The sequence below is a fragment of the Xenopus tropicalis genome, chromosome 8 (genome assembly GCF_000004195.4).
Source record: "Xenopus tropicalis strain Nigerian chromosome 8, UCB_Xtro_10.0, whole genome shotgun sequence".
NCBI classification, from domain to species: Eukaryota; Metazoa; Chordata; class Amphibia; order Anura; family Pipidae; genus Xenopus; species Xenopus tropicalis.
The window spans coordinates 80,468,728-80,494,430 of record NC_030684.2 but is presented as its reverse complement, the minus strand read 5'-3'; the positions used below and the strand labels follow the sequence as shown (position 1 = coordinate 80,494,430).

Sequence of the window (25,703 nt, the reverse complement as noted above, 5' to 3'; positions counted from 1 at the left end):
ATATTACAGTAGCAGAACATTCATATTATGGCCACCTTTAGTGCCAGATCTTCACCTACAACATCAAAAATTAGGCACTGATGAAAAAATTAATAACCATGCATTTTCATTTTGTAATTTTGGATTATTTAGTATAATTTGCAAAACACACAGAAGACTTACATTTGAACCATTCATAGTTGCTTGAGATGCAGCCATTTTACCTGCTTTTTTATGAAGAATTTCCCTGCATAAAGGCAATGTGAGAAATGCAAAAATTCAGTCCACTGAGACATAAAAGTTTGGCATGAATTCCAGTGTAAATCTGGCATACACCATTTTAAATATATGCACATCCGAGCTTTTACATACACTATGTATGCAAAAAATGTGTGCCACTGCTGTAACATTTTGCAGCTTTGTGTAAAATTATTATTTTTTTTTTTATATAAAAATGCCCTTTGGCACTCTTGAGTTCCTGAGATTTGTATATTCATAGGTTGTCTGTTTCTACAGGTTATTCTCTGCTGACATGGCAGTTTTCAGCTGATCAAAACTAAAAAAAATACTCCCTATGAGTATGAATTACAAAATTTGTAAAATGCATAATTCTTTCATTCTGTTGCTATAGTCAGCTTGAATGTACAGCACCAGCATGACAGCATAGATGTATCATTTAACTGTGCCCAGAAACTTCCTTCTGCTATTATGCTTTATGTTTTGCTGTTATGCCAATTTGTTGACAGTGGTCACAAAGAAAAGCCTGGTGATTCTGCACAGCAAAGTTATTTTAACTCATCATAAGAGGAAGAAGGTGTCCTGCACACTGCTGAAATCATCTTTGGGTGGCTTTTTACCAAGTTATATCAGGAAATAATATAAGACTGGTACATAGCAAGTGCCAAGTTTTTCACCCACAATACGGTGGCTTGCAGATTTATTGTGGCCTTTCCCACAAAGTAACAAGTTTATTTTTTATCCACATTGGTAAATTATATGCAAATTGCATCTATGATTTTCTGTTTTACCTGCACTTGCCGTTATTCAGTACAGCAACCAGTATTTTGGAGCAAGTACCTTTGTGAATAGCATTTGGATGGACAAAAATTTGCTTATTGCATTGTGTTAGTAAATAAGCCTTATTTGTTCTGTTTGTTGTGCCTCCCTTCAAATGCTCTACACAGGTTATGCGGCCAGAAAAAAGGGGGCTGGACTGACTTTGTAGGAGATTTTTAAGAATTTTCAGGAAGTGTTCACTTAAGTAGTAATGCTGTGCTTTCTGAATCATATGGCTAGGGTTAAAAAAGCACTGATTTTGGTTGTGGCTAAAAAAAACAAAAATAACTAATTCAAGTGTTGTGGTTGGATGTGTGTTGCTTAAGGCATAGTTGCATTTTAGAATTGTTATTGGCACTTGGAAACCTGAGTACAAACCAGTATGTCCAATCAGACTGTTCTAATTAAGGATGTCAAACTGTTGCCAGCAACTTTTGTTGAACTGCAAACCACATTTTTCTGATGTGATTTGCTTTTGTAAGTTACTGGTAAGGAACTGCTGGAGACAAGGTGCTGATGCACAAAAGGGTGCAAATGACAAAAGAAACTGTTCTAAACAGGGCTAAGAAGTAAGGCAATGTACGCAGCTGCTTAAACTACGCTTAATAATAAAGCTCTCTCATGTCTGTTCCTTGCTTTACTACAAAATAAGTACATTTTTGCTCCATGCTAATGCAGCTAAGTAATATTTCTTTACAGAGCAGTCAGTAAACAGTCCTATTTGAAAAATTGACATTTCTGTTAGAAAAAAATTACCAAAAAGATTTACATGTGTGCAATGGAATTGGTATGCCCAAGTGTAAACTCATGTTACTCATAATTTGAAAAAGTAACTGCATGCCAAAGTCTGTTTTAACCATAACTTATATCACAGGAATAAATTAGGGCCAGGGTTTAGATAAAGCAAACTTAACTTAAATACAACTGACACTATGGATTTTTACCACAATGTCTATCAGCACCAACAGTCTCTTCAACAGCCCATAAGCTTTGACGACCCTGGAAAATGTAGTTTATAGGCCTTATCATAATCAACATATTGTTTACATCAGGCTTCCAAACAAACTTTATAGCTTTAGTGGTAGTTAGTGAGGTCCTGTTTCAAAGAAGTGTATGTTGGAGAAGTAGATTTGGCACTGTACATTTCATGTGCCATCAAGCTGTCGATTCAACACCCGGGTAGCAACTGCAACAGCCCACTTTTGAAAATTCAATCTCAGGTTTAACGGATTCTCCCTCCAGAAGAACTCCAGAACTGTTCCACTCACTGATAATATCCTCAATACGTGTAATATAGAGAAGGCAGAGCAAGATGCCAAGGAACTGAGAAGGAAGTGTAAAATAAATGGTTAGATTAGGCAAACAATTTTAAATGTAAGAGATTAGTGAAAAACCTCATACATGGAAGCACACCTACACATGCTTTATTTCACAAAAAACAGTATTTACAGTAATTTGACTATAGTACCATAAAGGTCTAGTCAGTTCTGCAATCAAACATAACATTAGAAACTGATCACTAAGCATCAAGGCAAGCGGCCTCAATCTGGCATTGCCTCTTTTCAGCTCATGGGAATCATGTCATATGGAAAACATGAAGGCTATATAAATGTATAGTATATTACCAACACCCTGGATACATTTTTTATTAGCCAAAGTAACTAATGGTGAAACTGTACGCTAAGTGAATGCTCCACATACTGCCACTGTTACTCTTCTTTGATAAAAAAGCACTTGGATTTGTTCTTTATGCTTTCCATAATGGACAACTAGAGCCAGTGCCACCACTGCACATGTACAGCACAGTCACCTGAAAAACATGGGACCCTCCCTTAACAGGTAATGTGTACATGTATATTACCCATAGGCAGCTAACAGAAAAATGTATACACCATGGCCAACACAGGACTCTGAGACACTCTACTGTATTATTTGCATATTGCATAGCACCCCTGAGCTAATTTATATTCCAATAGCTACAGGCAAAAACTGACTAAGAAGGACATTTTAAAGGAAGACTATACCCTTAGAATGAATACTTAACCAACAGATAATACAATATAGACTAAGAGGCCTATTAACTTGAATATATAGATCTTTAAATATTGCCCTTAAACATCTTTTCCCTGAACCACCATTTTGTAATGGGCTGTGTGCTCCCTCAGAGATCACCTGACAGGAAATAATGCAGCTCTAACTGTAACAGAAAGAAGAGTGGAAGTAAAAGACAGAACTCTTTCCATTAATTGACTGAGGGTGACCTAACATGTATGTGTGCCTTTGGTTTGTTGTGTGCACCGTAAATCATATGATCCCAGAGGACAGCCCTTAGTACTTAAAATGGCAATTTTTTATTAGGAGTACCCAATGGCACATACTACTAAAAATATAAATTTGTATGAAAATAGTTTATTTCGAAGAAGTAGGGTTTTACCTATGAGCAATTTTATGAGATATTTTTTATACAGACACTGTTTAGAGGTAAATAAAAAACTTACAAGTAGCAAAGGCAAACACAAACCTGTGGTAAGAGGATACCCAACAAAACACCTGCCATTATAGTGTAATTATCTAGAAACCAGATAATTACTGCATCTGTACAACCTCGAACGTAAATAAACTTCATTGCATCCAGGCGCTGGAAAAAAAAAAAAGCATGAGGCATAGTAAGCGCTGGGTAACTAGAGACAAACCCCATATTTAATAAAAGACACTGTTTGCTTTGCTGTGGTAACCCATATCAACTAATACGGTTTGCTTTTTATCAGGTGACTATTAAATGCTCCCTGCTATTGGTTGTTTATGTGATTAGACCTTTTTTAGCCATGGAGAATGGGAGAGTGCAACAGTCTATCTAGGGAAGAGGTACAAAAACCATCAGATAGGTGCAACTGCTATCACACAATTACAGCTATCTGAAGAGCAATGCAAAGTTCTGCACATCACAATGGTTGTGGCCTCTGATGGCACAGCAACAGCGCTCAAGTAAGGGGTATGTATTCATGGCCTGTCCACATGCTACTTCTTACATAGTGGGTGAAAAATGTGCAGGCCAGCACATGTTCATGTTCTGGCCTGTCCACATGCTACTTCTTACATAGTGGGTGAAAAATGTGCAGGCCAGCAAACCATTCATAGTGGTTTTCCACCTGACAGCATTAAGCGCAAAAGAGTAGTGACAAAGTGCACTGTGGCCAGCAAAACATGGCATGTTACCCAATTTTAGCCAGTAAGTCTCATAGTATCTAATGGGGAGTTATTAGAAAGATATATAAGCATATAAATGGGAAGATATGGAAAGGAAGATGTGTGAGAACAGAGCACATAAGAAATTTTGAAGAAAAAGATAGCAACTGTCAAGTAGCTAGATACATACTTCATAATTCATGGCTTTGTAGCCACACATGGTGTTCATTACATCTGTCTGTAAAAGAAATAGAGGCAATAAAACATTCATGGTGGAAACAGCTGCTACAAGGCTGCAGTAATTTTCATTGGGCAATATACTTATTGCCAGAGTATAACCCCCACATACAGTGGCTTGCAAAAGTATTCGGCCCCCTTGAACTTTTCCACATTTTGTCACATTACAGCCAATCAATTTTATTGGAATTCCACGTGAAAGACCAATACAAAGTGGTGTACTAGTGAGAAGTGGAACGAAAATCATACATGATTCCAAATATTTTTTACAAATAAATAACTGCAAAGTGGGGTGTGCGTAATTATTCAGCCCCCTTTGGTCTGAGTGCAGTCAGTTGCCCATAGACATTGCCTGATGAGTGCTAATGACTAAATAGAGTGCACCTGTGTGTAATCTAATGTCAGTACAAATACAGCTGCTCTGTGACGGCCTCAGAGGTTGTCTAAGAGAATATTGGGAGCAACAACACCATGAAGTCCAAAAAACACACCAGACAGGTCAGGGATAAAGTTATTGAGAAAATTAAAGCAGGCTTAGGCTACAAAAAGATTTCCAAAGCCTTGAACATCCCACGGAGCACTGTTCAAACGATCATTCAGAAATGGAAGGAGTATGGCACAACTGTAAACCTACAAAGGCAAGGCCGTCCACCTAAACTCACAGGCCGAACAAGGAGAGCGCTGATCAGAAATGCAGCCAAGAGGCCCATGGTGACTCTGGATGAGCTGCAGAGATCTACAGCTCAGGTGGGGGAATCTGTCCATAGGACAACTATTTGTCGTGCACTGCACAAAGTTGGCCTTTATGGAAGAGTGGCAAGAAGAAAGCCATTGTTAACAGAAAACAATAAGAAGTCCGTTTGCAGTTTGCCACAAGCCATGTGGGGGACACAGCAAACATGTGGAAGAAGGTGCTCTGGTCAGATGAGACCAAAATGGAACTTTTTGGCCAAAATGCAAAACGCTATGTGTGGCGGAAAACTAACACTGAACGAACATAAAGCAACGGCACTCAAGAGCTTCATACAGGGCTCTGCCCTTAAAATTCTTTATTGCGGAACTGAGCATTGTGCACCGGGCGGTGAGTACTGATTGGAGAGCTGAGGGTGTGCGGGTAAAGGTTTAAACTGTGTTCTTGGAAAACTAACACTGCACATCACTCTGAACACACCATCCCCACTGTCAAATATGGTGGTGGCAGTTTCATGCTCTGGGGGGGCTTCTCTTCAGCAGGGACAGGGAAGCTGGTCAGAGTTGATGGGAAGATGGATGGAGCCAAATACAGGGCAATCTTGGAAGAAAACCTCTTGGAGTCTGCAAAAGACTTGAGACTGGGGCGGAGGTTCACCTTCCAGCAGGACAACGACCCTAAACATAAAGCCAGGGCAACAATGGAATGGTTTAAAACAAAACATATCCATGTGTTAGAATGGCCCAATGAACAATCTGTGGCAAGATCTGAAAACTGCTGTTCACAAACGCTGTCCATCTAATCTGAATGAGCTGGAGCTGTTTTGCAAAGAAGAATGGGCAAGGATTTCAGTCTCTAGATGTGCAAAGCTGGTAGAGGCATACCCTAAAAGACTGGCAGCTGTAATTGCAGCAAAAGGTGGTTCTACAAAGTATTGACTCAGGGGGCTGAATAATTACGCACACCCCACTTTGCAGTTATTTATTTGTAAAAAATGTTTGGAATCATGTATGATTTTCGTTCCACTTCTCACGTGTACACCACTTTGTATTGGTCTTTCATGTGGAATTTCAATAAAATTGATTCATGTTTGTGGCTGTAATGTGACAAAATGTGGAAAAGTTCAAGGGGGCCGAATACTTTTGCAAGCCACTGTATATTATGTGGGGATACAAAAACCCTGTAAAGGCCAAGTTCTCTGCTGCCGGGTGTATTGTTACTGTGTTTAGCTCTTCCTGCCATTGCTTAGACAGTATTTGTAAAACCCTGTGTAGAGCACTGTGGCATGCAGCAAACTAAATACTGCACAGTACATTAAACATCCTTTGAGAAAAAGCTACAAGTGTTTAAAGGAAAACTAAACCCCTGTTTAAATCCCAGCCCCCCTCAACTTGCCTCCCTCCTTGCTACCTCTCCACGGAGGCTGCTCCCGGACCTAGCTTCAACTGCACATGCTACAGCAGGTTCCATATTGATAAACTCCAGGAAAAGAATCCAAATGTGTAGAAGATGGCGCCTGTGTCATCTTTGCACGTATGTGACAGATTTACAAGCAGGTTGAGGGGGACTGGGGTTTAGTTCTCCTTTAAGGGTATCCTTTGAGCAATTTTGACAAGTTGAGTGGCTTAGCCTACTTTTTAAAAAGGAGTAAATAGACACATCATTTTTATTCTCAGCAAAAAAGACTACAACATTTAGAAAACTGGCATTATACGTTATACACACCAACGGGTGTTTCCTATTAGTGTTTAGCCTTTTAAATAGTAATGCTGTTGTATGTACATTTAAGCCTATGATTATGTGTCAGATGTGTCACGAAATGAGTGAGGCTTCGTGAGATGACTGTATAATAACTTAACTTTTGTAATGGCCTGGTTTTGGATAACCAGAGTGCCCTTTTTCCTCTGTTTTGTTTTTATGTTTATACACTTGAGCAGAGGGTCTGGGGCTGGGCACCTGGACCATCCTGTCTACTTTGGCGAGTCCTCTACAGTTTATGGATGCCAGTCTATTAGCCATATATGTGTGTTTTTGTATTTATTACAGTAAATAACACCTTACCAACCTCTTAACTGTTAAAATACTGGAGAGCTGCTGAACAGAAACCTAAATAACTGAAAAACTATAAAAAATAAAAAAATGATGACCAACTGCAAATTATATATCAATGTCTACATCTTACTAAAAGTTAATGACACATAGCAAAAGTTGTCATCTGTGGTTTGCTACTTCGGAAGAAAAATATTCTGGAAATGCATTGCCAAACATTTACTCGCGGTGATCTCTCTTAATTGCAGGATATTGCCTTCTTTAACATTTTCCAGCTATTAGGCCACAAGTAATATGTTTTACTTGGGGCAATCTAAATGTTAGGCAACAAGAAAGCATTTTTGGAAGATTTGTCACCAACAGTAGTACAAATTTACCATGGGCAACAAATCTCCTTGTCTGCCAGGCCCTTAATTGTAAATGTTATTAGAGATACACCAAAATCCAGGATCCGGCTTCGGATTCACCCATTTTCAGCAGGATTTGGATTGGGCTGAATTCATGTTCCCAGCCAAACCAATTACAAATCGTTAAAATCAAGTAACTTTTTGTCACAAGCACGCTGAAAATTTTTCACCACACGTTTTGTGCGCAGTTCTCTTTAGCCCTTATACTAATTTGCACATGCAAATTAGGATTTGGATTCGGTTCAGTATTCAGTCGAATCTTTCACAAAGGATTCGGGGTTCAGCTGGATCCTAAAATAGTGGATTCAGTGTATACCAAGTTATTACTAAAACCAACATTTGTCTTGCTGTTTGTATTCTCTCCAGGGCTGTGGAGTCGGAGTCGAGGAGTCGACGGCAATTTTGGGTACCTGGAGTCGGAAAAAAAAGAACCGACTCCGACTCCTACTAAATTTAAATGGGAATAAAAAAAAAAAATAAAGCAAGTTTAAATGTCCCAATTCACAAACAGTCATAATTAATTACTTCTCTGCTATAATAATAAAGCCCGATACACGCAGTGCATAAACGAACACGTTGAGCGACCATGAAGCATGCTTTTCATTGACTGTATGCTTCACTAAATGGGACGTAATGCACAGTTAAGGTGCGGCAGCTCCACTGCGTCACTGGGAACCTAGCCTAACTCTCACTGATAACTAATTAAGTAAAAAAAATTCGCAGGACTAGAAATACTTGTATACGTGCTTTAATTGGGCAATACAGTAGAGTGTTGGCTTCCTAGCCAGTAGTTCTGTTGTTAAATGACATGTATGTCTCCTTCCTTTCCTTCAATGAATGTATAAAATACATAAGCATATCAAAAACAGAGGAGTCGTGGAGTCGGAAGTATCAGAAACTGAGGAGTCGGAGAATTTATCTACCGACTCCACAGCCCTGATTCTCTCCACTGTGACTCCAATAACAATGCTGAATTAACTGGCTGACTAAAAGACCTGACGAAAAACTGACTTTAACCCTTTAAGTGCCAGCCGAATTCGTCATTTCGGTTCCCCCCAGTGCCAGACGTTTTTTAAGCATTTTGTATTCATTCACTTTAACAATGTTTTTTGGTAGGAAAACCTCCACGAAACTAGGGAAATTATATATCGTTTTTTTCGTCACTAATTGGGCTTCGACATACATACCAAATTTTATAACTTTTCTGGAGATATGATGTGTATTTTGGGTGAAATATGTAAAAAAAAAATAAAATTATGAAAATTTTCTGTATATTTTGAGGTTTTTTTCCATAGAAAAGTTAATTTTACTCACTTTTTTTTATTGTTTGTAAAAGCCCTGATACTCCCAATTCCAACGATACCAAATATGTGGTGGTACCCCACAGTTCCTGTCCAGAAGTAACCCCCAAACTAAGGCAATACTTAGTACAATATCACACCAGAACAAAGCAGAAAAGCGCTTGTAACAGTTAATGCAGCATAACTTATATGTAAATCTAAAATATCCCCTCATGTTTGGTATCTTTAGAAACTACAGACCTTCAGGTTTCTAGGTGCAATGTAGTTTTCACTCAAAAGCCAAATACCTTTTGTCAGTGCATTGTGAAATTTGGAACTTTTTATGACATTTTTTTTTTTTTTCTAAAACGTAAACTTGGACGCATGATCAAATGTGGATTTGACAAAAAAAAATCTCATAAAAATTTTCTAACAAAGGCATATTTGAAAGACAAACTTCTCCTGAATAAAACGATACCCCATATGTATGGGTACACATAAAGACATGGGCACCAAACACTCCAAAGCAGGGGCAATGCACAAGGGCAATTACAGCTAAAAATGTGGGGGCTGCGCTCTATGTGCACTTCCTGCAGTTTTTCAGTGTTAACCCCCCCTACCTGTGAAATAACCCCCACAAACTATATATTTCTGAAAAGTGCACACCTTCAGCTATTCAGAGACACCACTCTTCTCTTTCTACATGGAAAATTGTGGCCGCAGTCCCTTGCAGAAGTAAGCGCTTTGGTCAGAAATCAAGGAAAAACCAGATACAAACCTAGATTTCTCCCCAAAATCTCCATGGCAACTACCAAAAACTTACTAACCATCAATCTGCAAGTTCCCCTGAATAAAACGATACCCCATATGTATGGGTGCACATAAAGACGTGGCCACCAAATGCCCCAAAACAGGGGCAATGCATAAGGGCAATTTCAGTTGAAATTTTGGGGGCTGCGCTCTATGTGCACTACCTGCAGTTTTTCAGTGATAACCCCCCCTACCTGTGAGATACCCCCACAATCCATATATTTACGAAAAGTGCACACCTTCAGCTATTCAGAGACACCACTCTTCTCTTTCTACATGGAAAATTGTGGCCGCAGTCCCTTGCAGAAGTCAGCGCTTTGGTCAGAAATCAAGGAAAAACCAGATACAACCCTAGATTTCTCCCCAAAATCTCCATGGCAACTACCAAAAACTTACTAACCATCAATCTGCAAGTTCCCCTGAAAAAAACGATACCCCATATGTATGGGTGCACATAAAGACGTGGCCACCAAATGCCCCAAAACAGGGGCAATGCATAAGGGGAATTTCAGTTGAAATTTTGGGGGCTGCGCTCTATGTGCACTACCTGCAGTTTTTCAGTGTTAACCCCCCCTACCTGTGAGATAACCCCCACAATATATATATTTACGAAAAGTGCACACCTTCAGCTATTCAGAGACACCACTCTTCTCTTTCTACATGGAAAATTGTGGCCGCAGTCCCTTGCAGAAGTTAGCGCTTTGGTCAGAAATCAAGGAAAAACTAGATACAAACCTAGATTTCTCCCCAAAATCTCCATGGCAACTACCAAAAACTTACTAACCATCAATCTGCAAGTTCCCCTGAATAAAACGATACCCCATATGTATGGGTGCACATAAAGACGTGGCCACCAAATGCCCCAAAACAGGGGCAATGCATAAGGGGAATTTCAGTTGACATTTTGGGGGCTGCGCTCTATGTGCACTACCTGCAGTTTTTCAGTGATAACCCCCCCTACCTGTGAGATACCCCCACAATCTATATATTTACGAAAAGTGCACACCTTCAGCTATTCAGAGACACCACTCTTCTCTTTCTACATGGAAAATTGTGGCCGCAGTCCCTTGCTTTGGTCAGAAATCAAGGAAAAACCAGATACAACCCTAGATTTTGGTCAGAAATCAAGGAAAAACCAGATAAAAACCTAGATTTCTCCCCAAAATCTCCATGGCAACTACCAAAAACTTACTAAACCTCAATTTGCAAGTTCCCCTGAATAAAACGATACCCCATATGTATGGGTGCACATAAAGACGTGGCCACCAAATGCCCCCAAACAGGGGCAATGCATAAGGGGGGGCTGTGCTCTATCTGCAGTTATTTAGTCTAAACACACCCATAACCTGTGAAATAACCCCCGCAAACTATATATTTCTGAAAAGTGCACACCTTCAGCTATTCAGAGACGCCACTCTCCTCTTTCTACATGGAAAATTGTGGCCGCAGTCCCTTGCAGAAGTTAGCGCTTTGGTCAGAAATCAAGGAAAAACCAGATACAAACCTAGATTTCTCCCCAAAATCTCCATGGCAACTACCAAAAACTTACTAACCATCAATCTGCAAGTTCCCCTGAATAAAACGATACCCCATATGTATGGGTGCACATAAAGACGTGGCCACCAAATGCCCCAAAACAGGGGCAATGCATAAGGGGAATTTCAGTTGAAATTTTGGGGGCTGCGCTCTATGTGCACTACCTGCAGTTTTTCAGTGATAACCCCCCTACCTGTGAGATACCCCCACAATCTATATATTTACGAAAAGTGCACACCTTCAGCTATTCAGAGACACCACTCTTCTCTTTCTACATGGAAAATTGTGGCCGCAGTCCCTTGCAGAAGTCAGCGCTTTGGTCAGAAATCAAGGAAAAACCAGATACAACCCTAGATTTTGGTCAGAAATCAAGGAAAAACCAGATAAAAACCTAGATTTCTCCCCAAAATCTCCATGGCAACTACCAAAAACTTACTAAACCTCAATTTGCAAGTTCCCCTGAATAAAACGATACCCCATATGTATGGGTGCACATAAAGACGTGGCCACCAAATGCCCCCAAACAGGGGCAATGCATAAGGGGGGCTGTGCTCTATCTGCAGTTATTTAGTCTAAACACACCCATAACCTGTGAAATAACCCCCGCAAACTATATATTTCTGAAAAGTGCACACCTTCAGCTATTCAGAGACGCCACTCTCCTCTTTCTACATGGAAAATTGTGGCCGCAGTCCCTTGCAGAAGTTAGCGCTTTGGTCAGAAATCAAGGAAAAACTAGATACAAACCTAGATTTCTCCCCAAAATCTCCATGGCAACTACCAAAAACTTACTAACCATCAATCTGCAAGTTCCCCTGAATAAAACGATACCTATGTCTGGTTGCACATAAGTACATGGCCGCCAAACCTGAAAATGCATAATATTGGGGCTGCACTCTATGCACCCCTTTTTTTTGCCTGCACCCGAATGAATGGGATACGCTCGGGTGCAGGCACATGTAGCCGATATACGCATGAAAACGCGTGAGAATGCAAAGTCTCGCGTTTTCATGCGTATATCGGCTACACGTGCCTGCACCCGAGCGTATCCCATTCATTCGGGTGCAGGAACAAGTAGCAGGCGTAGGGCTGAATTTTCGGCAAGCGTTTTTCCACTTGCTGAAAAAATCAGCCCTACGCCTCGTGTGGCATCAGCCTAACCCTTGGCAATAGAAACTACCAGAACAATCTTAGCACCTCTGGACCTTTCTAGAACAACTGAAATCAAATGGAATAAAACCACTAAAAGCAATCAAAGAACAATAGTTGCAATGAAATCGGTAAGAGCCCTGGATCCACCAATGTCACTGCAAAAGCAACCTTTTTGGGGGCACTAAACACACAATAAAGAACAATGCAAAGATAAAACACCATAAAATCAGTAAAATCCAATAAAACCACCTAAACCAACAGAAGAACAATAATTGCAATGAAATCGGTGGTCAGAGCCCTGGATCCACCAACGTCACTGCAAATTCAGCACGAAATAGCAATACAAAAGTTACAGTGCAATAGAATAATTCAAAAACAGAAATCAATTATGAAAATGCCAAAAAAACACTAAAATGCAACCAAATAAATCAGATAATTATAGAGCAAGATCAGAAATAAAGTTTTAGTAAAAAAAAAAGACTGCCAAAGAAAGCAAAGAAAGAAAGAAAAGAAAAGAAAGAAAGAAAAAAAAAAAAAAAAAAAAAAAAAAAAGTGTAAGTGTGTGTGTAAGTGTCTGTGTGTGCTTGGGAAAGTTGTAAATAAGTGTGTATGTGTACAAAAGTGTAATAATGACAAAGATAGAAGAAAAAATGCAAAAAAAAAAAAAAAAAATTTTTTAGACAGTTGAGATAGAAATAAGCAAAATAAACAGTGGTAGAGAGTTGTAGTTCAGCTTACCCAAGGCAGGCAGACGATCAGGGGCGATCAGGGGCGATCAATCCAGCAGGAAGGCAGCAGGGGAGCTCCATCTTGTCCGAAGTGCGCAGCAGGAGTGAGGGAGCCGACAGTAGGCGGCGCTATTTAAAGGGACAGCAGTGGACACGTCATCAACGCGTGTCCACTGCTGTCATTGGCTGGCGACGCGATCGGTGCGGCTGGGCGACCGGATCGGTAAGTATGTTGTTATTTGCTCGTTGCCTAGGGGGATCTGAGGGGTTTACAAGCGCTGCGCTGCTTTAAAAGCGAGCGCAGCGCTTGTAAACCCGACAGTGCCATTGGACGTAGATTCTACGTCCCATGGCACTTTGGTCCCTTGGTACCTAGGACGTAGAATCTACGTCCCTTGGCACTTAAAGGGTTAACTATGCTGTTTATAGAACCAGAATCAGGAGTAAGAGCATAGATCATAAAGGAAAAGAAAAATTTGATTTCAGTTGTAATTACATCTACAAAAAACTTTAAACCACTAAATGTAAACTGTAAAGTTAGAATTATATATATACAGTAAGTGTAGAATTACAAATTTTCTTTCATCATGCAAAAAAAACAAACAAAAACAAACCAGCTTATTGGTGGGGCCGTTTAATATAGAACTATGCTCCACCTCTTTCCAACGGGAGGCAGACTAACCTTGTTACGTATGCAGCAGGTGTAAGGAACGCCACAGGCAAGGGGCCCAGGGGCAGAACACTCATGATACTCATTCTTTTTCCAATCCAAGTAGTCTTTTCCACCACAACATCTGAACTAGAATAAACAGGGAGGGATCTTGTACAGATTAACAGGAACATATACATATATTCAAGACTGATATAGGGCACAAGACTCCCCTACTGTATTTCATGTTGCAATGACAACACCTGTTGTACTTACAAGGTGAAAAAAAGTATAGCATAAATATAAAAACAATGATAAAAAGGGTACTATTAATTAAAAAAAATCAGGAAAAATGTAAAATCAGGGAAACGTGTCAAAGCAACTCAAAGTTAAGAGCACAGGAGTCAGTTTTACTTTGAGATACAATATTTACTGTGTTCATGACAAGAATTAAGCTTAGCAGCATTAATTTTACGCTATTGGGGGGGGGGGCAAAGTATTTATATTGTTTGTATATTTTAAACCTCTTTATGTCACTTATAATAACATACAGAAGACAAACCACCACTTTTGGGAACATCAGGATAAAAGGTTCGTTTTAAAATTCAGGAAAACATAATATTAAAATCAGGGAAAATCACCAATTAAAATGCATTATAAACTGGAGGTACAGGTATGGGATCTGTTATCCAGAATACTCTGGACCTGGGGTTTTCCAGATAAGGGATCTTTCTGTAATTTGGATGTTCATAACTTAAGTCTGCTAAAAATCATTCAAATATTTAATAAACCCAATAGGCTTGTTTTGCCCCCAATAAGGATTAATTATATCTTAGTTGAGATCAAGTACAAGCTACTGTTTTATAATTACAGAGAAAAAGGAAATCATTTTTAAAAATTAGAATCATTTGCTTATAATAGAATCTATGGAAGATGGCCTTTCTGCAATTTGGAACTTTCTGGATAATGGATTTCCAGATAAGGGATCCCATACCTGTACCACAAAAAACAGTGCAAAATGTGGGAAAATGTAAAGTCAGGGTATGTAAAATTGAGGTTTCACTGTATACCAAAAGCTCAGCTCTTTATCTGCTAACAGTACAAAGAGTGTTTCTACCTGATTAAGACAATATTTCAATGCACATGTGTTATAGATCCATGAACATGACTTTAGGCTCACCTGCTTTTGAGTGAAGTCCATTATGTTTTTGAAGTCAAGGTCATCATAATAATTCCTAATTCCCTTCCCAATGTTATGATTGAGAAGATCCATGGTCTATTAAGAAACAATAAAAGGATGAATTTCTGGAAGTTTAACAAGAGTAACAACAGTGAATATGCATGCTCTGTTAGCACGTTGCAGGACATTGTTTAGCTGAGGTTAACATGGATGCCACTGATTGTAAACAATAATATTGGGATATCTCCTTTTGAGCATTTATCTGCATTAAGTACATCACAAGGGTCATAACATATGGGGGTGGAGGATAATAACATATGGGGTGCAGAATGCAGAATGATTTGTATGCGGTAGACTGGAAGAAGATTAGAAGGTCTCTAGTGTGGAACAAGACTTTCCATGACCTGACCTCTTAACTGCAAGGTAACAAGAAGCACAAAGCTAGAGGAGACAAAAGGGTGCCAATGAATCTTAGCAAGGGAAAAAGGGATGGGTTTAAACTAACCTCACCTGGTGCCTGAAGATCAGAGCGATGATCCCACCGACAAGCTCCAATATCAAGCAGACAACCAGGGTGTACATAAACTGCAGTTATAGATCATAAAAGTCAAATTAACAGGAGGATAATGAGCAGTCGGAATAGCTTTGTGGAAAGCAGCAGAAATGGGGCATAAGTTATCAGGATATACATAAAAAAGGGATGATGTCTACATGCCTCATGCTGTAAATTTCAAAGCCAGAAGCAGCAATTTTTCTTACAGCATACCTGCTACTATACCTCAATAGAAGTCACAGTAATTCTCAGCCTCCATATTGTAAGTGTGCCCTGGTATTGCCTGTTTGCATTGCTTCCTCCTGAGTTAAGTAATTCTCTCACTATTATACCCGTTTACTTTAGTAAGGCTCTGAAGCTGACCTCATTTCACCCCACTCTCCTACACTACCTATCATTCTTTATCTTGCGACTTCCTCTTCATTCATACTTCCTTCTACTTTTCCCACTGTTGCTGCTATATGTCTCTTACCACCTTCAGCAGGCACACGTTATCACGGAGGGAGGCCAGAACACCAATAAACGATACCACAAACATGAGCACTCCGAGGAGGATGAGGATAATAGACGGAGCCAGAAAGATACCATGCAGAGTCTTGTATTTTTGTCTCTCCACCTCAGCATAAATCCCAATGGCCAGAACAAAGGCACCTATAAGCTGTGTCAATAAAAAAAAAAGAGAGGAGTTTAAAGGAATACTAACATGAGAAAACCATATTTTTTCATATTTGTTTATTAAAAGCGCAAACAGAATATTTTATATTTAATTTTGAAATTTCACATGGGGCTAGCCATATTCTTCATTTCCCAGGGTGCCACAGCCATGTGACTTGTGCTCTGATAAACATCAGTCACACTTTACTGCTGAGCTGCAAGTTGGAGTGATATCACCTCCTTCTTTTTTGGGAAGGTAGCAAGATAGCAGCTCCCAGTACATATCAGAATAGCACTCAATAGTAAGATATCCAAGTCCGACTTGGGACTCCTCCAGTTACATGGGAGTAGGAGAAACAATAGGTTATCTGAAAGCAGTTCTAATATGTAGCGCTGGCTCCTTCTGAAAGCTCAGACTCAGGCACAATGCACTGAGATGGCTGCCTACACACCAATATAACTAAAACAAATACATTTGTTGGTTTAACAATAAAATTTTAAATGGCAGAGTGAATTATATACCATGCAAACAGTGTAATTTAGAAATAAAAAGTATACCATAAAGATCATGACAGAATCCCTTTAAAGTATTCTACCAAAAGCAAACAAATTACTAGAATGACATACAACTTTTCAGAGAGCCAAATATATATGGACATTAGCAGAATTGTTAATGTTAAATTTGTACTTTAGAAAGAAAGTTCACATAAAACATTAACCTATTTTTACTATAGCACTGCATGGTATATAATTGGGGGTGGGGGCTGTAATAGCACATACATATAAAACGATAAGGATTTTTCACTATTGCAAATCTCTAACAACTAGTTAATTCAAAATGGTACTTATCACATTTGCAAAACTGTAAATATTATAAATGGTATAGATTTGCCTTTATGCAACATTTTTCTTTATTGTTATAATAAATGTTATGTTATATAATTACAGTATACAGTAAGTATAGACACATAAGGGTTGATTCACTAAAGTGCGAAAAAACGAGCGCTATTTATAGCATGCCTTAAAAATTTTATTGCATCTTATTTTTCGCGACTTAACACACGATTCACTAAAAGGATACTTTTAGTGCTGTTTGTGTTATTTAAATCGCGAAGACTATTTTCGTGTGGTATTTGCCGCAACGCGCGCTAATTAACACATCGCACACAAATTGTCACCACGTGCGAAAAAACGCACGCCATATTAGCCATATACGCCATTACTTTCGGAAAACTACTGTTCTGAAAATGACCATTTCCCTGCAAACTGGAGGCTACATCACTCTAGGGCCAACACATACTTGAATAAATTACACTGCAAAGTCCTTATTGTGTTGCTAAAAGCTCATTAACTGTACTTTTCTATAATTACTACCTGCCCCAAGTAGGTGTTAATTTTCGCACAGACTAATGCGATATTTTGCGCGTCTAAGTATTTGCGCTATTTAACGCCCGCAATATGCGACTTAACGCATGCGATAATACTTTAGCGAATCGCGCATTTTTTCGCATCGATTTTAACGCACAGAAGCATGCGATAATGCTTATCGACCTTTAGCGAATCAACCCTATATTGTTTTATTTCTCTACTTATCTCCTGAAAACATGAGCGCAGATCTAGCTTAATCAAAATGATAAGACTAATAAGAAGCAATTTTATTTAGACTGCCCCAGCATTACACTTACTATGTAAAATGGAATATTGCTTTACCTGATTTTGCCCAGTAGCAAGATCTGAATGAAGCAATTCTCAGATATCAAAATGCTGTTTGTTTTACTTAGCAAAGAAAAACTGTGCAAAATATATACACTGATTTCAAAATCCATCACTGGTTGCCATAATATTCCTTTTATCCATATAATAGGACATGCCCAGTAATGCAGCAGTTTTATTGCTTAAAGGGGATCCGCCACAGAAAAAAGATTTTTTATATTAAATTACCTTTAAGGGTTAAAATCGGCTCCTATTTAAAAATAGTTCTTATTTAAAATACATATGGAGCAATCCATTTTATTCTATGTCTTGAAGTGTTATTAATTGTAACAAAAACTCTCCAGATGTTTTTAATCACAATTTGTGGTTTGCAAATTTATTTCAGAGCGCCAACTCTTATGGGTTAATTATTTTTACACTTTATGGGATTAGGTGGAGGAAGGCAGCTCACGGATATAAAAATTGTCTACATGTTTATATCACTATAGAAGTCACTATAAAAATATATATTATATTATAAAAATATAAATATAATATTGAGTTATTACAGCTAGCCAGCTATTTAACAGACATGGGAAAAATTGAGTCCTGTTACCTTGTTTTAAGAGTCAGAACTAGAGAACAAAAAGGTATAAATAGATACTGCTTTCAAAGTGATTTTAATGTATGCATATTGGAGAGTTGCTTAGAATTACATTTTCTTTCATGATACAGAAACTATGGTGGGTGGAGGACCCTTTTTATAAAGATCCTAACCTAAATTTGCTGCTTCTTTGAGGCCATCTGCAAGCTCCGTGGATGCTGGTTTAGCATCCATGTCCCATTTCTATTAGGGAGAACATTAGAACATAGGGAGATTAAAATTGCTAAACTGCTAAAACTGCAAAATATTCTAGCATGTGGCATATCCTGTTTTAGGAAGAGCTGCATTTGTCAGCAAGCCTTTGGGTATATGTATATGAAAAGATTAGCCTTTACCTGTGTTAATTCTCAAAATGCTACATAAACATCTGAGAATCTTTTTACAAGTGAAAATACCACCACATTTAAAAGTCAGTTTCCTCAAGCTATGCACCTGTGGGTGTTTTAACTTGCATTGGATAAGCAGTAGATTTTCTCTGTAGAGCCCCAAGTGACTTTAATCGCTTACCTTGCACACTGGGCTGGTGCCCCTGTTAGGAGAGAACAGCACCAGCCCGGGGTACCTGTAGCAAGCGCTTCCTCCTTCCTGCTTCGTTTTGCCGGGACCCCACGTGCAAAGCCGACTTCTCTGTTAATGTTTGGCTTTTCACTCTACTAAGCATGCGCGCGCACTTAAAGCAGGAAGGAGGAAGCGCTGCAGCTACCCCGGGCTGGTGCTGTTCTCTCCGAACAGGGGCACCAGCCCGGGGGAAAAAAGGTAGGCGATTTAAGTCACTTGGGGGTGCCTAACATTTTGGCACCCCCAAGTGACTTTGCCTTTCCTTGTCCTTTAAGGAATATCGCAGTGACCTACAAACCTATTTTCTGCAATCTTCTTTTATGGGTCTCCTCCCCAAAACCTCTGGTGCACCTGCTCAACTTGAAGTGCAGGGTGGTTGAATAACTTTCATACCTTCTGCCACAATCATGCTTGTGTATTGTGTATTTGCACATGTACTGCACACACCAGGATATTTAGATCTCCTCAAGGTGTATTTACAAGCACACAAATTAGGTTACAGAGTTATGTTGTTGGGGATGGAGCTCTGACTCCATACAAATAGCTGGTGGCACGGGGAAACAAAACAGAAAAAAATAATTTTAGATAAATATCTAAAATAATAGAGTTAAGTATGTGGACGATTTCCCATTCCTTTGTATGCCAAGAACATCTGGGATTTGTAATATTTTTAGATTTGCAATAGTAAATATTCCAATTTGAGTGTAATATTACATATTCATTCTACTGTACATCGCTGCGTACATAAGTAGCACTTTATAAATAAAGATATACATACATACACGTGCTCCCAATTTAAGTGTGTAATATATTTATTTAATATCCTTATACTAATACGCTAGTGCCACATCACACACACCTATGCACATAACGTCACTTCGGCAACATAGGGGGCGTAGCTAGGTCCCGTGCCTAGGTTGGCACCGGACCTAAATACAGCCCTGGGGTTTATTATTCGCTATATAAAAGGAGCTTAGTGATGTTTACAGTTATTACTGGTGCTTAGTAATGTAATGTCTGTCACAAGATGCACTAAATACCGACCTTACTACATTTTTCTTTTTTCCTTTTCAATAACATGGGCATCAAACAATTTTACTGGCCAGGCCAGTAAAATACAGGCCAGGTGGCAACTGTAACTACAGAACATCAGCCTCCCTCCAAGTTATTCTTGTTGGAAATGCCAATACAGACCGAAGCATTGTTACCTGAAAGCAAACAAGGGAGCAGCACAGCTTTCTTGTAACAGCATGTTGAGATCTGTTCCGCATTAGCAGTTCCAGCAAAAAGAGGCTGGAAGTTAGAAAGCAGAACTTATAGAATAAAAAATGCAGAAGAGCGCAATGCAAAAGCTACACTGAAAAAAAAACACACAAAAGTGTAATAAGGAGAAAGAAAATAAGAGAAATGGTGGAAAAGAGAAGCAAAAGATGAGGAAAGAAAATTGGTTAGAAAGAAAAGAGAAAGAAAATAGGTGTGGAATCTTATTACACAAACAGTGTAAGTGATAGTAACCAACTATTATTAAGGGGTGTGTAAATTTCATGGTGAGTCACAACTGATAAGTAGTCTAATAGCACTGAAACTGATAAGGAGTCAGCAGGGCTCATGCACTTTATAGGTACTGCCACCGGGGTTGGATTCTCAGTCTGCGTATAAATGCAGGCCTAGAAGCCGCCCCTATGCACCAAACAGCCTACTTATGTGCCTGCACCCAAAGCCAATGAGCTCAAGCCTCAATTCCAGTGCTTGCATATGCAGTGCTGTGCCGAAATCCACTCCTTGTGCCTGCTCTTGGGTCAACACAATGGCTCCCGGTGCAGGCACATCAATAGGCTTTTTGAAGCGTAGGGGTGGATTCCTAATCTGCCCTGTACTGCAGTGCCCATTAAGTTGCATGAGTAGATACCCAAAGACAAAGTTCACCTGAATAATAATATTGGGATACCTTTTAAAACATAGTTACTATTTTCATTTAATGTAAATGCAGTCAGTGTGCAATCACTGCTGCCCAGCAAACTATATTTTGAAAAGTTCTTGATTTTTTTTTACCCTAAGTAAAGACCAATCAGATTTGTGGACCTGGTCAACAAAAAGATCTTTATATCAGAGTGGCATGTGTTCGGCTGACCACACCACATCTTTATCTAATAATCATTTAAAAGCTCTGGATGGGCCAACCACAATCCCAGTAGGCTTTCACTCAGCCAAGTGTTGTTATCTGACCAACTTTGAGAAAGGCTGTAGCCACAGCCGAAACGTCAGTTTCTTCCGTTAAATAAAGTCTTTATTTTTTAACTTAAGTCCTGTGAGTGCGGATTTTATATTATATATATATATTTGTGTGTAACTTGTATATATGAATACATACAAGTTACACACAACTTTCACACCCCATTTGTGTACTCTAGAAGCACCAAAAACAGGTCAAGCCAGTTTGAGTGAGTAAGTAATGAAGGTTCCTCCTTACTAATGTAACCCTGTTAAAGTATTGAATCCATTCTAAGCAATGTCTAACATGTGGCCCTCCACCACGATTCACAACTCCCAGAAGTCCCCTGCCAGTGTATGGGACCTTCCAGACATATACCTATCAGGCAGGTTTAAAAATCCCATTGGGCAAGGACCTGCAGTAGCCTCTGTAAGGATCACATCAGCACAAGTTGGCAGCTTGCCGGCACATTTATGGCACAACTACTGCATCCTCAACCGCTGTTGGTCAGGGTTCAACCCAGTATTGGGTGGCTGAAAATCCTGTCTGTTAAGACAACATTTGGCTATAGATGTGGTCCTCTTCCAACAGGTCTGCACTGCCCCCCCCCCCCCCCTTGTGATTTCATTATCAGCCTTGGGGCCAAATGATAGGATTGACCCAGCTGGCACCCAAATGGGCAAAGAGCAACTCATTTGCCAGCTTTACACTTTAAAAATAGCAAATTCAAATATTTTTGCAAAGGGCTTGTTGCATGCAGTGTGTTTGACTGTGGATGTGTTCAAGCCCTAATCTTGGCTTTTCTGAGCAGTGGTCTGCTTGGCACGGCCATGTCTGCTTCAGCCAGAATATATTCCCATGTAGGGGCAGTTTGCCCACTGTTTTTGCCACCTAATTAATGCAAAGATCAAAATGCTCATTGTGCCATATACCTGCAATTGCTGAGCATTATTTCACTCTGGCTCTGCCTGGGAGGCAAGCAGTTTCCTACTCTACAGACTATCAAAAAGGAAAAAGCAATTCCAAAAGTCATGCAATGAGAACCCACGAAAATGACCACATCGTCTATAAACCAAGGAAGACAATAAGTAAGGGACGCACTTACCCAGAACACGGTACTGTACACAACGAGGGCAAATTTAAGGCACAGGTAGTTGAAGCGGGAGCAGTAGCGCACCTCTGAGGCATCCATGTGAGCAGAAGGCTGAGGCAGGGAAAGGGTGGGAACCGTGGGCAGCGCTGGAAGCGAATGGTGCTGTGGGCAGGAGCAGTAAAGGGGCAGTAACAGTAGTGAGGGGCAGTAACAGTAGCTGTGAGGGGCAGAGCGCGAAGCTCGGACGTGGGTGGGAGCGGCGTTGTGTACAAGTCAGGTGCAAGGCTAAAGTGACGGAAGCGAACATGAAGCTCAGGGCGGGATCAGTAGGGAACTGACTGGATCAGGGCGGGAGCTGCTTGTGTGACTATAGGGATTGGGATGGACAGCTGTCCGGGCAGTGTTTCTGTTGGCCGACCAATTAGCCAATGAAGTGGATCCCGGTAGCCCAGCTGTATTTATGGCAGGATCTGTCTCAAGTGGGGGTTGGCATTGCCCTGGGGTTGGATGCCTGCGCAGTTGATTGGTGCTGCAGTTTAGTGCTAATCTGGGCAGTGTCCCTGCCTGACCAGACGGGTTCCTGTCCTGACCTGACATGTTTTTGTCTGTGTTCGACTGTGTGACGTGCATGTTGCTAAATTCCACAGTCAGGCATTTAGTGGGAACGGCTGGAATTGCAGTTCGTTTGCTCCATGTCGCTCACTTGCTTGGATGACAGTCTGTATGACAATAACGTATTAGTTGTACACTGTTAGTGTGATTGGTGCCCTTGTTTCTACTAACGACACCTGTAACTGGACAGTATCTGTAACCTTTTTCAGTAAGTAAAGGCATCTAAATAAGTCTTAGAATGTGCCCCTGAAATCAGGAAATTGGGGAAAGTAAATAAAATGAATGTGCCATTAGACAGTCACTATTTATTGCGCTGGTGTGGGCTGCTTGGGCGTCTGCACTTGAATTGCCTGGGCCTATTTCGAATCTCTGCCTCAAAGGCGCCTACAGTCTAAGGGGCATATATATTATGCTGTGTAAAAAGTGGCGAGAAAATTTGCCACACGTCGCCAGGCTTCACTGTGTAAAAAACATCGTAAAATCGGCGTCATTTTTTTGCGCGTGTTTTCTACCACCGGAACTTACGTAGAATAACAGCGTAAAATCTGGCGTTTGGACAGCGATCTTCTGTTTATCCTACACAGCTTTTAACACTGTTTTTTCAGTAAATTCGTTTTACGCAGCTTAATAAATATGCCCCTAAATGCTATTACCCAATGCAAATCAGTTTCATCAGGGCCAGGTCAGTTTTTGGAACGTAGGCTCAAACGGAGGCTGGGGGAAACCTACTCAGACATGGGGGAACATACAGAATACAGCTCCAGATATAGTGTCCAGACTGGAATCAAACCTTAAACCTTATTTATGTAATAAAATTAGGCAAATGTTTCATTTTACCTCAGTCTGGAAGGGTAGGTATGTATGCAGTGTATCCTATATTACTGTATTATGAATGAAAGTCTACATCAAGGACCCTGATTTTTTTTACACATAATGAATGAACATTAATTATGAATATTCACATGGTATTCATGTATCTGCACCAGGTGAGATTTGTTTGACTGTAACCAGATCCACGTAACAGTGTAAAAATGTACAGTGAATATCTAAATATGTGTGTGAATGTATTGTTCGCTAGATGTTTGGCAAAGTGCAGAATTCAGAATGACATGGTGCAACAGCTTTATAAGGGTATGAGTAGTAGTTTACTATGGATCCTTATTGTAATACAGTTGCGTCAATTGAAAAATGTAATAATATGTATATAGAATATGATGCAGACACACTAGAAATAACATTGATGTCTGTGCAAATGACAGATATAATGTCATGCATGCCAACACTGGATTAGACAATTTAGTGGCAAAATAGTATTGAAACAAAATTGACCAGCAAGGCGCATACCCAAGGGCTTGTTTTGAGAAAGAGTCAAAAAATATTAGGGAGTTCCCTAACTTTTGTTGATAGGAGTCCTGACATTTTTGTGGCAAATGTAAAATTCTCATTGTTAGTCAATAAGCCATTGTCTTTTGAAGGGTGAATGGAAAACAATGTAAAAACCTAGAATCCTATATCAATGTCACCAGGGGCAGAAAATTCACAATTTCTTCGTGAAGTTTTTTAACCACAATTTTTAGCCTTCTAATGCGCAGCTGCACTCACTGAATAATGACATGCTTAGTTGTAAGCCTAGCTGTATTTCAACACTTTAAAGGAGAAGGAAAGTTCAAAAAAACATACATACAGTTGTTCCTACTCCCTAGCTAAAGGCTAAGGGTGGTGCACCTGAGCCATCTTCCGTGTGCTGAGTTTTTGACCATTTTTTCTTAATTTGTTGATACTCATAGGTTAGATGATATTGATAATAGAGAGGGTATAGGTTGAGGTTTAGAATTAGTCAGAATGCCAATGATGGGACACATTAGCTGATTATAGGGTTATAAAGATATTGAGATCCTCTTGTTAAACCCTAGGCAGTATTTAGAATGGGTTAGTCCTCTGACCCTGGTACTTCACATGACATGATTTTGCCTTGATAGTGGCACTCTAATCAAAATCTGTTTGTAATTTTTTTTACCTAAAAAAAACAAATAAAAAGTGGTCAGCATGCCAACATGTAAGGGAGTTAAAGTGTCACAATGTACATGTCAGCCAATATAGATTCTGTAGCCTGTGACAGGGTAACTGTGATTAAGCGTTATAATTTCATGAACTTTGGCTACTGAACTAATTTTATACTTGCTGAAAACATTCTGCTCATTAAGCTCTGTTGCTTGTGAGGCATCAGTTTGAAAATAACAGATCCCTCAATTAAATACCAAAATGCACAGAGCTATTTGGTTGTAGCTCTATTAGGGTGAGGGCACACTGGGGGTACGGTCCACTTCTCTCTACCCTTTTCACCCTTCACCAAGCATTAATTACCCAATTACAACAAACTGATGTTGCAGAGTAATTCAGTTTTTTTTTCTAGGTTCTCTGCTGCCATCTACTGGATTATGTTAATACAAAAACACATAAGGGTTCATTTACAATGCCCCATGCAGTCTGCAAAGTCTCCTGCCCCCTGCCCCTGCACGGCATTTTCACATGCGAGGTAGGGAGAAGAAGGAGGCACAGCCCACAATGGGTACCAGTACTTGGGCAGGCAGTAAGGACAGGGCTGGGCTGCATCTCATGATGCTGCTTTCTGCATGGAGAACCGGATTTTAAAACTGGCGCTCCATGCAGAGAGCAACAACCTCAGGGGACACAAATTCTGTTGTGTGCTCTTCCACTTTTGCCC

At 39.8% G+C, this 25,703-nt stretch overlaps 1 protein-coding gene across 1 annotated transcript; it reads right to left on the bottom strand.

The window, feature by feature from the left end:
* Window positions 1-414: 414 nt before the first annotated feature.
* On the bottom strand, window positions 415-22,617 carry tspan15 (tetraspanin 15). Its single transcript, NM_001045589.1, is given in 8 exon segments — window positions 415-2,358; window positions 3,557-3,673; window positions 4,412-4,459; window positions 13,794-13,910; window positions 14,941-15,036; window positions 15,451-15,525; window positions 15,966-16,151; window positions 22,379-22,617. Coding segments are annotated over 8 exon segments (894 nt in total). The 5' UTR covers window positions 22,466-22,617; the 3' UTR covers window positions 415-2,190.
* Between the last annotated feature and the right edge of the window lie 3,086 nt (window positions 22,618-25,703).